The 13139-nt window shown below is 40.7% G+C and overlaps 1 protein-coding gene across 1 annotated transcript; it reads right to left on the bottom strand.

The window, feature by feature from the left end:
• Nucleotides 1-2762: 2762 nt before the first annotated feature.
• PCDH20 (protocadherin 20) lies at nt 2763-9535 on the bottom strand. Its single transcript, XM_017649502.3, has 2 exons — nt 9292-9535; nt 2763-8257 (listed from the first exon to the last, which is right to left on the bottom strand). The coding sequence occupies exons 1-2, from the start codon at nt 9421-9423 to the stop codon at nt 5555-5557; spliced, it is 2835 nt and encodes a 944-aa protein (XP_017504991.1). The 5' UTR covers nt 9424-9535; the 3' UTR covers nt 2763-5554.
• Nucleotides 9536-13139: the final 3604 nt, after the last annotated feature.

Here is a 13139-nt window from a genome sequence, read left to right as displayed (position 1 = left end):
TCTGACAATTTAAATCATAGTCTTGACCCTCATGAGATTTCCAAATAAAAAAGGACATAGGAACTCATTATGAGAAAAAAAGGAGGAAAAGTCAAAAGGCCTAAGAAATGAATAATGAGGATAAATATAGTAGAGTACATTGAGCATATAGGCCCACAATCTTAAAACACCATCAATTTTAGGGATTTTTGTTGTGTAGTAAAAATATTGGTTGAATGAATTTGATGGAGTGGAAAATGAATTTGATGAGTGAAAAAATCACCAAGACAGTTTCACAGCACAGTTTAATTCCTACAGCAATAAAAATAACTAATATTTGTGGACCACTTGTATGAAATATTTTGCATGAGTTAATTTATTCTGTTTCCAAAATCACACTGTGAGATAGAACAAGTTCATCATTTTCCTACAGATGAGTCTTAAGAAGGGCTATATTTTGGAAGAGAGGACAAAGTATTTTTCTTAAAGTTAAGACTTAAACAGTACAATACTGTTGTTACATCTACTATATGTTTACTTAGCCTGGGTTTGAAACGCCCACCAGTGGGTACGAGATACTATTAAATTCTTCATTTACATGAGATAAACCTAGGCACAAGGTATGTTAAATGTCTTCTTTAATCCAAAACTGATGTTAGACCTCAAGTTCTGTGTACTTCTTGACCCTAATTACACATTTCACCTGCTCATGTTTCCCAGATCTTGTTCAGAATTGCCTGCAACATGCATCGCATTCTCTCTTAATATTCACACAACACTTGAAATTATATTTACATCTTACATTGTCCACTTGATCTTTTAGTCTCTTTTGTTCTTAAATTTTCAACAAGACATTTCTGTAGGTGGTGATTTTTTAATGAAACTACAAGTGAAATACTGGAAATGCCTTGGATAAAATCTTCTTGAATAGGTCAAGCTCATACTGGAATACCTACCCGTTGGGCATACAGTAATGTTTGTTAAATTGAATAGAATTGACAGTCATAAATATGAAATAAACTGGGTAAATGAGTGTCATTATAATTCCATCTGTGTCATAAAAGCCAACATTAGAAAGGAGATTATGGCTCCAGTGCTTTCATTGCTGATTTAATGTTTAGTAAATGAGTTTTCCCTATCATTTTCAAATTGATAAAATGGCTTGAAAGCAAATTATGAACACTATGAACTTTCTGATCTTGTGGATCAATTCCCATTGGCATCACAAGTTTGTCAGCGATAAATTATTTACCTGCTATATTCCATATTATATCCCTTCCATATTCCCTAGTTTAAGGCCCCATATTTCACTTCTAATCAGTCTCCAGAATCATCTTCAGCACAGGCTCCACACATGGCCAAAGTGATTTTAAACCACAAGTTCCTTGGTCAAAATCCTTTAAGTTCTCATCACCTGTGGGACAAAATTGCAACCTCTAACTCTGATACGTGAGTCCCTTCATAATTACAGTACACTCATATCTCCAAGTCCATTGTTATTAACATCTTTCATTCTCTTCATCCCTGAAGCCAAGAAGAGGGGCAGTGTTTGTGGTTCTTCTGTCCTGACATGCTCCCTGACACACGTGTGCCTTGCATGCTATTCCCCGCATACCCTTCTCTCTCCTTCTACCCACTTTCCCCCAGTTAAATTCTCCTTTTTATACTCAATTTAAGCATAACCTCCTCTGAGAGGGTCCAAATTGAAAATCATCTTCTTTGGAAATCTGTCTTCAACACTTCCCCAAATTTGGTTAAGCCCTGTTCACATGGCGTCCTGGGGATAGGCATTTATCCTGCCCAGTGTTTTGAAATGGAAGGTTTTTTAATTGGACTTCCGTGCCATAATCTGAAGTTGTCAGGGGATTCTGTGTTGCTCTGAGTACAAAAATACATATGTATGGAGTGAATGACTGATGGACTTTTTTTTTTATCATCACAGTATTCTTCTTGACATGAGAGTGTTAAGTTTTAAAGTTCACCGATTTTGTTTTCTACCATTAAAGGAATACATTTCCCGTTTAAAGGTTTATCAGGGAAAAAATGCTACTATTTTAAGAACAATTATATAATGACTGATATTTTAAAAATGATTATAGACTATATGTATGTCTATATCACCTTAAAAATAAATATGATTTTATCAGAAATAGAAGGAACTAGGAAAAACATTATGGTGGGTCTTTTTGCTGAGGACTCACCTTTTTTTAAATTGGTTGACTTTTTTATGCTTTGAGTCCATTTGTGTGACTGCTGCTTCTCTTCCTTTCAAAAATGCTTATTTACAACTCACAGTGTAAAGGCACATTGCTAGGCAGAGATTGCATCAAACAGAAAGATGGTATTTTGGAGCAACTGACTGCTTTCTTGTGGTGAGAAAATCCACCTTAGAGGGAAGGAAATGTTTGGGTGTCTATGTGCCTGGCTTCTAGGAGCTGAGGCTGCCTGATGGAATAGAAGACCACCATACGCTCAGCACTGTCCTTTGGTTACATTCTCCATCATCTGCCAAAGGTCAGGACCCCACAGAGTCCCCACCTCACTAAGGAGAGATTGTAAACTGAGTACCATAGACACAGGGGAGGATTGTATAATTCCTGAATTAATAATTGTCAATTGAGATATTTTCTGGGAGCACAAATTAGAATCCTTATGAGAGATCTTAACTGCAAACAAGTCAACTTCATACACCATCCCTAATATTGCTTCAGTGGTGTTATTTCAGAGCAAAATCATTACTGGTGTTTACATAAAAACACATGCATAGCACCCAAAAAACACAAAGAATTTGTATTTTATTTTTAATAAATACTACAAAATTATTTTAAAGAAGCATTTATTTTTTTCTTTTTCTTTTTAACTACCACTGATAGAAACATATCTGCCAAGAAAACATTTTTGTTTAAATAGAGTCAGGGAATCTACTACAAAGGGCCAAATAATGTAAATTGTTTTTTCCCCTATAGTTGAAATTGCTATGTTGGTCTTAAATTTCCCAGTCCAAATTAATGAACAATTTTCTCTGTGGCATAAGAATGGATTTGGCAGTGCAAAGATCAGAGCAATCTCTTCTTCATTAAATTGGGCATAGAGGACTCACTGGTTCTCAAACTGTTAAATGGATATTAGGGCTTTTAATGAATGGAACATTTATTTTTGTGCCAGCTCAACTAACAACATTGACATGATTAGCATACATTTTGGCAACTGTTCTAGCACAAGGTGTTAGTAAAAAGGGGCTTTTATCTTTGAGCTTAATTTACTTTAACTTTCCCTGTTATAAATGTTTTTAATGTGAACGAGATATTTTTATAAAGGAAATCCTGGCACAAGAAGTTACTCAGAAATATGTTTTTTTATTAATGTTACAGGCATTTCTCATGCTAGAGATGAAGTCCATACCCCAAAACACATGAATCCTCAAATATAAAAGTGAATAGAATATCATGTTATTGATACCGATGGTTAAATCATTGAATCCATAGAGAATTTTTTTAAATTAATGGTGCTACTTGTTTCATATGTAGTTCCTGCCTTACAAAAGAGCAATATGATATAAAAATGACTGGTGGAGACCATCATCTCCTTCATTGCTATACATCAATTATGAATGAAAAGTTTTAGGGGTTAAATGATCTTAGTTTCCCAGCTCAGGTGCCTCTCATACAAAAAGAAGTTTGAAAAAATATATATTTTCTTTTGGTAACAAATGCTACTGCCTCATATGCTTAATACTTTGTTCAAATTGTCAAACTGAAGAAAACAAGGAAAATGAGTTAATACGGATTCAAAAGGTCCTGGGTGTTTGCATTGAATAATCTTTTGTCTCACAATATATTTTTATTTTAAAATGTATTGAAAGCTATTGTCACACAGCTAACAGAGACCTTGTTCTAAATATGTAGTAAGATGAATGTTTATAATTGATACTAAATCAATAATAAACTGATTTGCATGTACACAGGCATGGGTATAAATTTTCATATGATCTATTAAACCTGTAGGCATACTCTATCATATATATGTCTATAACTACACACATACTTAATAATTTACCCAATGTTTAATTGAGCAATGAATTAGTTTAATATAAACTTTAGCATAACAGAATATTTACAGTTTACGTACATTCACCTCTGGAAGCCAATGAATGCCAATAACAGGCACTTCAGTAGAAGAACAAGCTCATGTTCAAATACAAAATGGTAAAAATGAGAAAGAAATTATGAAAATATATACCTTTAATTTGCAGACATATAAACACTTTTAGTACAGTACGGACACAAAATGCCAAAAAGGAGAATGACCCAGTTTAAGCTAACACTTACATTCATTTTTTACACAAAGAATTTTGCTCTAACTTATATAAACTAAAATTTCCAGCTCACACGAAGAGTGAAAGTGCTCAATCACTGATGAACCAGCTTGCTTCATTGCAAAGGATTCAATCAAGGCTAAATCATCAAAGAAATCTGCTGCTGGGCTTACAAATAAACTCCTGGACTTAATCCAAAGCCACAGAAAGGAAGCCAGAAACGGTAGCCAACAAATCTACACAACAAGAAGATAAGTATAACTTTCATATAGAAGGCCCAACTAAATCAACCGGTGGTGTACAGTAGCCTCTAGAACATTTCCATTGTAATATGGTTTTTATTTTCTTCTGTGGTGGATGTTTTAAGCATATAAAAATTAACTCTATAACCAAGTATGAAGTCCCCCTGACAAGTTGTGAAAGCACCAAAATGTCATGAACACCTAGGAAGCAACTAAGGATTGAAACATTTCTTTGCTTCTGGGTTGTTTTTCTTGGACACAATTTCTAGTTACATTTTCTGTAAGGAAGAATATATTTATTTTCCCCTGTAATAACAGCAAGTGCAGTGGTAAAGAAAAGAAAGCAATTTAAGTACATAGAAAATGAAATGCTCTTCAACGGGTCACATCCTTAACACATGGCAATGGTTTTATCCTTGCTGAAAAGAAATTGCGCTTCTTTATAATGCCTTCTCTTTCAAACCTGATGTACTTGTGAGGTAATAAACACTCTGTTTGCAAATGCGTTTCCTTTCTATCATACATTTAAGTGGGGTGAAATAAACTTCAATTTTCTTATTTGTTAAATGTTAAAAACGTATATTTAAAATATACTCTTTCATTAATTTCATGTACAACTGTCATGTACAATACCTCAAAACAGTTCCTTGCAAAGGAGCAGCTGATGCCCTCTTGTGGTTAAAAAGGACTTTTTAGACAAAAAATGCAATGTATCATTTTCTTACCTTACTCCCAGGTTCTATCAATCATCTGCTTGATGTATGAAAGCTGCAGATCATGTCCAAGTTTTTTTTATAACAGTTCTAGAACTGTTAGTACTAATTTTCATTAAAAAATTCTGTACACATTTTATAACCTCTGATTTGGAATTTAAAAACCTGAAAACAGTATTTACAATATAGTACAAGTTATAAATTAGTTGTCCTTCATTGGAACTGCCATCTACACACTCTTGTTTAGGTGGTGAAGACTCCCCAAAGTCAGTGAAAATATCTCTGTGTTATTCTACAAGGAAATATCAAATATTAGAAATATCCATTGGTTTCCTCTCTCTCATATGCAAGTCAATTTTTCTTTTTAGAGGAATTTGCACTTCCAAATTTTCATCTTCCCTGTGGTGCTTTTTCTCTCTCCTTAAACAGATGTAAATGCCCATCCCTGTCACGAGTGTGATAGATCCCAAGCTTACTACAGACAGAGCTACCAAGGTGGGCACACAGGACACAGACTCAGCTTTCCTGTGGGTCGGTTCTATTGAGATCTGGGGTTCCTTTTCCTCTATATTAATTTCTGGTTCTTTTCTTAAGAGACTCTCAATGTAGCTCTCATTACTGACAGTGTCATTGACGAAGAGGTTCACCATGACGGTGGAGTGGAGAGGTTCCGGGTAACCGTGATCACTCACTTTCACCAGTAAGCGATGAAGGCCGTAATCTGTCCGTAGCAATGCCTCTTCCAAAGTTATGTTGCCAGTGTGAGGGTCAATCCTGAAGGACTCGGGCCTAGGACCTCTCCTGCCTATGATGCTATAAACTATGACAGCGTTCATGCCCGTGTCTCTGTCAACCGCATAGACCTCCGTAACGGGGGAGCCAGGGAGAGTAGAGGGTAGTACGAGCAGGTAGGACATGTTAGACTGAGGAAATAAAACAAGAGGAGGGTTGTCATTGATATCTAGAAGGAGAATTGTGATTTTTGCAGTAGAGGAGAGGGCAGGCTCGCCCCCATCAACAGCTTCGACCCACAGAGTGTAGGAACTTTGCTGCTCTCTGTCTAAAGACACTTTAGCTCTCAACATGCCCTTGCCTGTGTCTATGACAAAAATATCACTCTGGTTCACCACTGAGAGGGCCACCCATCCATTTCGCCCAGCATCAGCGTCTGTTACACTAATTACTCCAATTTCACCATATCCTGGAAAATTTTCTGGCACAAAAAAACTGAAGTCCTTGTTAATAAACCTAGGGCTGTTGTCGTTTTTATCCAACACTGTGAGAGCTACAGTGGCTACTGATTCTCTAGGTGGCTTCCCAGAGTCAATAGCTCTAACTGTGTACCTGTACTTTTCTTTCTCTTCTCGATCAAGCTGAGTAGAAACTGTCAGAATTCCTGTGGCGCTGTCTAAGGAGAAATATGATGGAGCCTCAGGTCCTAGAAAGTATGAAACTTGGCCTCTCTCTCCACTGTCAGCATCTGTAGCATGCAGCTTAGTCAGAAAGGCATTGGGTGTGTTGTTTTCTTCAATGCTCAGTTCTATCAAGGGTTGAAGGAAAATAGGAGCATTATCATTGTCATCTAAAAGTTGCACTTTAATAGTTTTTCTGACATGAAATCCCTCAGAGTTCCAGGCCACCACAGCTACTTCGTAGAACTGTTGTAGCTCATAGTCCATAGGTTTTGTGGTTTCTAGCAAATATTCGTTATTGTATGGTTTGTAGGGTGATAACCTAAATGGACCTTCACCATCCAGGTAGCAGTTCACCTTGTATTTACCTTCTGGATCTCTTATGGTGAAAAATGCAATTGGGGTGTTAACAGGTTCCAGTTCTTTCAGGTAAACAACATCATCCATCTCATTTGCTATATAACGAGGGACAATTTCAGGTGGCCTGAAAATGACTTTGATGATGGTCACCAAGGCAGTGATCACAGCAGGGATGCAGCCTGGCCCATTAGCAAGGATAGTGAGCTTGTGCATTTGCAGAACACTTCCCCCAATCTTACTGAACAGTTTAATAATTCCTGTGGTTTCATCCAGATGGAATAAATCCTTGGATGCTTGTGGAACTTTCTGGCTGTAAGAGTAGGTGATCTGGGCATTGGTTCCCAAGTCTCTGTCCACAGCCTGAACAGCTGCAATCGGTGTGCCTACTGTAGCATTCCCATACACAGTGACATTGATCTGTGAGTCTGTGAAGAGAGGGCAGTTGTCATTAATGTCACTTATGCCAATGGTGAGCGTGGCACTGCCCAACAGTGGTGGAGACCCACCATCCTCAGCTATGATGATGCTTACATACTGGTCCTGGGTCTCCCTGTCCAGCAGTCCCATGACAATGAGGTAGGGGGTGCGCTCCCCATTCTCATTCTCCTCCACATCCAGGGTGAACATACGGTGATAGTCCAGTAAGCGGTAGGTCTGCACCCCATTGGTGCCTACATCTGGGTCCATGGCAGGATGCTCTATGGCCAGCCGGGTGTTTACAGGTGCATTTTCTGGGACCCAAACCGAGATTTGGGAAACTGGGAACCGCGGGGCATTGTCATTGATGTCTCGGATAGCGATTTTCACCTTCACAAACCTAAAGTATTCCTGAGGCAGGACCAATACATCCAGAAGCAAAAGACAAGAGTCAGAAGAGGAGGAGGAGGCAGCCCCTCCACCTCCTTCAAGACACAGGGCCTCCCGGTCGATCTCCTGAGCAGAAGTGTGCAGCTCCCCGGAGCGGTTGTCTAGGGTCACGTACTGGCCACTCAGTCCCCGAGAGGCCAAGCTGAAGGAGAGAGGGAGGCTCCGGTCGGCGCCGGTGCGCTGCGGCGGCTGCACCTGCTGGTCCTGCCCCCCCGCGCCCCGGGGCACCAGCCGCAGGTCCTCCGCCAGGCTGCCAATGAGCACCCCCTCGGGCAGGCCCTCGTTCAGGCTGTACAGAAGCTCGGTGGCCCGGCTGTAACTCGCGAGGCAGTTGAAGGGTCCCACGAAGAGAAAAAATAGAAACAGATGCTGAAAGTAGGGGGAGGGGGGGAGGCTTGTTACACGCGGAAACACAGAGGTTGAAGTAAAAAATCGGTGCCCCTGAGTCCTGGCTGCCGGCATCCGGGTTCCCGGAGGCAAACTCTCTAGTTAAAGTGGGTGATGAGGAAACGTGCTGCAAAGGAGAGAGCTATGGGACAACACCGTTTCCAAAACTTGGTTTTCCTGCACACTTTCTACCCTCCCACTCCCCGTCACCACCCCCATTCGGTTAGCACTGGGAAACGCCGTGCAGCATCCCTGGGAACCCGGGCCAGACGGGAGAGGACCAACCCAGGGCCTGCGCAACACCACCGCGAAGCCACCGGCAGGTGACGGAGAGGGGGGAGGGCGGTAGCGGAGAGGACTCAGAGGTGGGCAGGTTACCAGTTCATTTCTCAGGGAGACGTTTCTACCGCTACGGGCCTCGGATCGCGGAATGTGTTACATCCCTTATTTGGAGACCAATAACAGCACTAAGAATAACTATCGATAATAAAAATAAAAACTGTAACACTTCCCTTTTAGGGCACTTAAACATTATTAAATAAACACTTCAGGTCAGAAGAAGTGATTTTCATTTCAGCAAGCATGTAAAATAAAGTCGATAGGATCTGGATCTCCACCCCTATCAAGCCCCCATTAATCCTCCTCCCCTGGAGAAAAGAAGTAAACGCGGAAAATGATTCTGCAAAAGCAATTTGTCAATCGCAATAGACAGTCCTAGCCAGATGCCGGCAGCCGGAAGCAATCTCCAAGCCCCCATCTCCAGCGCGGATCGAGCCCACCCCCCCACCAACACACGTCTGCCTACATTTCTGCTTCAGAAACTTCCTCTCGCGACCCGAGGACTTGCCTGTTCCTTGCGCCCAGGAAGACACATTATTCCGAAGTCCCTTCCCTCCCTCCAGCCTTCCCGTGAAGTTTGGGTAAGGTAAAAGGTTTGAAAAACCATCAAGGAGTGGCAACTCCCTCCCAGTATTGCAACTTGTCCGGGCCGCGGGGCTCCCGGAGCCGACCCTTACCGGCAGGTTTCTGTGGCTGGTGCTGCTCCTGGGACTACCTAGCTGCCCCATATCCAGGCGCGGGTGCCAGGTCGCCGGGCGCCAGCTCCCTGCCAGGGCCCGCGAGCCGCGCGCACTCCCTCGGCCGCGCATTCCCGGGGAGGCTGCAGTCAGCGCGCTCCTGACGGGCGGGCGGCAGAAGACACTCCCTCTCTGTTCATGCAAATCGCTGGGGAACTTCAGCCAATAGTCACTGGCTCGGCAATTGAGGGGAGCTGAAGGGGGGCCGAAAGGCTTGGGGGCCGAAGGGTTTGGCCATGATTTCCTGCCCCGGGCGCGGGTTAGTGCAGACCCCGCCGGAGCCGCGGGGATGGGGGACTTGCCTCTGAAGACTGCGATGAGGCGCCACCCGCTCGGGCACCGGAGCGCGTGCCCACCAGCCTCCCTCCTCGCCGCACCGGTCGGAACCCAAGTCCACAGGTTGCGAGCGTTAAAGGTAGAATTAGATTAAATAAATAAGCCTGCACTCATATCTGAACAGAGAGGGAGGATATCGGCGCGCCAGAGCAATCACAGTCGCGATCCCCAAACGCCTGCTTTGCCACCAGTTCTTCCGGAGACTTGGTTGGATCCGGCGGTGTTTGCACAGAGAAGGAAGAATCCCCTTTTCTCTGAGGAGGGAAGGAATCTCAAACTCTGTGCAAGGCAGTCTGAACCCGGAAAAGTAAATATATGAATTCGGTGAAGGTTTCCACGTGCTCTCATCTTGAAACTTCACTGTTGATGGTGGCAGAGCTTCGGCTAAGTCTCCTAGTTGCAGGAGCCAGGGTACCTGGGTGTCCGCCTTGGGGCCTCACTTTAGAGTCAGCCTGGCTTCCGGCCAAGGGAAAGTGCCAGGGGGAAAGTGACATTTTTCAGTAAGGCAAGTGGTTTCTGCTTTCAAGATTTTTTGGGGATTGGGGTGGGGTGGGGGAGGGCATTCATGAAGCCTAAGGTAAAAATACTGGTTAATTTTCAAATCATTATTTTTTCCTTGGAATGCTTATTGGGAAGGTGGTCAAAAGAATTGAATCCTGGAGGGATTTGGTGCTAAGTGCTTGAATATTCCCCTCTGGCTCTGACAGCACAGAGCCATGGACCTGTATCCTCATTTACAAAATTGGGCTGTGAGAGGCTGCAGTGCATTAAGTCTGAAACACTTTTTGATCCGTAGGGTGCCATGTAAGTTAATGGAAATGAGCATTGGCCTTTCCCTGAGTAGACAATTCTCGTCAGCACTGGGTTTCCAGATATCCCGCATGCTGCCCTGAACATAAAACCCTCCCCACTGAATAGTGACTGAGCCTAGAACAGAAAAGTCTTTCTTTCGGGTCAGAGAAAGGTCTGGCATCCCTCTGCTTTCCGTAGGAACCACTTTAATTTTTTTCTACTGTACTAACTAGAATCTAAATTGCTTGAATGAGCTGTTTGCTTCTGACCCTTTATTTTTTCTCCTCATCTCCACTAATCCTAGAAACACAAAGTCCTGAATATTGACAACACACTACATTAAAACACCTGGTGTGTGTGACAGCTTTTTGCCCAAATGCGACTATACATGAAGTTCACAAAATTCCTATAATACAAATCTGGCATATAATGAATATGCCTTATAAAATTAGCTCTTTTCAGCTCTTTAGAGTGAAATTGGAATGCTGATGAAGTGGTAAACACACAAATGAACACACACTTGGGTATAAGACCATAATGCAGTTGGTAAACAGAACCCAGTCAGGGAAGTATGATTTGCCTCTTTTTGCTTTTTCAGTTGCTGATTCTGCCCTACAGTTGAACTTTTACTGTAATAAGTAAATATTTGCTTCAGGGTCTATTGTTCACACTTACGCTACTCCAAAAATCAGTACCAAGCTGCTTCTGGTAGATGGTATATCCTCCCTCACACCTCATGTTCTCTCTAACAGGTTAAGATCACTCACCTTTTATTTTGGTGAAAATATAGAGATCTCTTTCCTTACTTTGTCCTTTCTGTACAAGGACACTACACAGGAGCTTTCATTCATGAAGACAATCCAATTTAAGTGACATCTCTTTGTAATTATTTTCTCAACTGTCTTTAATTTTCCTTGGACTCCTGAGCTCTTTCTTTCACTCCCTGGTTGTGGATGCTTTTGGCACAGATGCACATGTTCAGGTGTCCCAGTCCCCTGTCCCAGAAGAATCTTGTCTTCTGGCCATATGATCCAGCTGCTCTCTATAAGAGAGTTCTTACTTCTCCGTTTCATTAGCTTGGCAAGAGATTAAACCTAGATTAAATCTATATGTTCAGCAATAATTTTTCTAGAGTGCTTCTAAAAAGAACAACCATATGAACTATAAATTGAAACACAGAAATTAAACATTCTGGAGATAATGTTTGGAATGACAATAATAGTAACCACCTTTGCTTAAAGTTACTGTGGTGATTGATTGTCAGGACTGGGAGACATTGATGCAAAGGGAGACCTTTGGAATAATACCTTAGATATCATATTTCAAACTTTTAACTATCTACTTGTTATTATTTCCTCTTTGAGGATCTAAGTAGAGGCTTCATGCTGATTTACACTGTAGAAATACTCTTCTTTCTTCTCCCGTACCTTCTTTTTGGGCACTGTGAAAGCATTCCCAAATGCCTGTTCCTTATGATAGCAGCCCTGTGACTTACCATCTGGTGTCACATATTTCTTTCTAAAGATGACTTAGAGAGCTTCTGTGCTATTAGTCCCTTGAAAATAATACTTATGAACTTCTCAGATGTCTCAGTTGCTCTGGCCTGCTTCCCAGGTGTTTTGTAAAAATTGATCTAAAAGAATAGGTAGATTATATGCCTCCCAAGCCTATTTTTTCTATAGACAAGGAAAACAACTTGGTACAATAGATGGTACATTGAACCAAGCCAGGGGATTTGGATTCTGTTCTCTGAGTTGTTGCTGTGTTATTGTGTGACTTTAGACAAGTCATCACACAACTCTGTTTCAGTTTTCTATAAGAACACCAACACACCCTACATGCACATATATGCATGACATGGCTTACCTAATAAGTCATTAACAGACACTGCACAATGATATACAGGTTAATTTGATCATTGTTTACTGTATTACATTACTAAAGGTTAATAATAATTTTCATTTTCTTCTCTCCTTCCAGTTTTATCTGTTTATGAAGTTGTGAGCATGCTTTTAAGTGTCTATCAGGAAACCATCTTCAAACTTTGTACATTTAGCAATCATACCCTAAAACTTTTAAATTCTTTCAAGTACTGTGTTTTCCAAGTAGCTTTTACTTATGTTTTTCAATTCTGACTGTACTATTTAAAGTATTTTAATAACAGTATGGTATCCACAAAATTTCTTGTAGTTAATATATACCCAGATATTTAAACCTATTTTGAACCAAATCCTGTAAATTTTCTGGTTAATTCAAGATTTTAAATAAATATAAATTTACCATATGACCTTATTTTAAGACAATTGCATTTTCTGTCTGTTAATATATCAAATTAGCAGTCTCTTTAGATGACTTAGAATATATATGTGTGTGTCTATGTTATATATGTATATATGTAAATGTAAGTAGAACAAATATAGGGTGTGATGTAGTTTTAAAGATTATGTTATTTCATGAATATATAAATTATAAATATGTATTTATAAGTAAATATGTATATATATTCTTTTTCTGATCAAATAATCAGGGTTGAGGGATGATCACTCATATAAAACCAATACAATATATGAGAAAAAATAAAATTGACCATTTATTGAGTGTCAGGTGTGTCTTGAACATGCTGCTAGGTGCTTCACTGGTTTTCTTAGTCCTCATAGCAG

This window comes from Manis javanica, chromosome 9, assembly GCF_040802235.1.
Source record: "Manis javanica isolate MJ-LG chromosome 9, MJ_LKY, whole genome shotgun sequence".
Taxonomy (NCBI): domain Eukaryota; kingdom Metazoa; phylum Chordata; class Mammalia; order Pholidota; family Manidae; genus Manis; species Manis javanica.
This window is presented reverse-complemented; position numbering and strand designations above follow the sequence as displayed.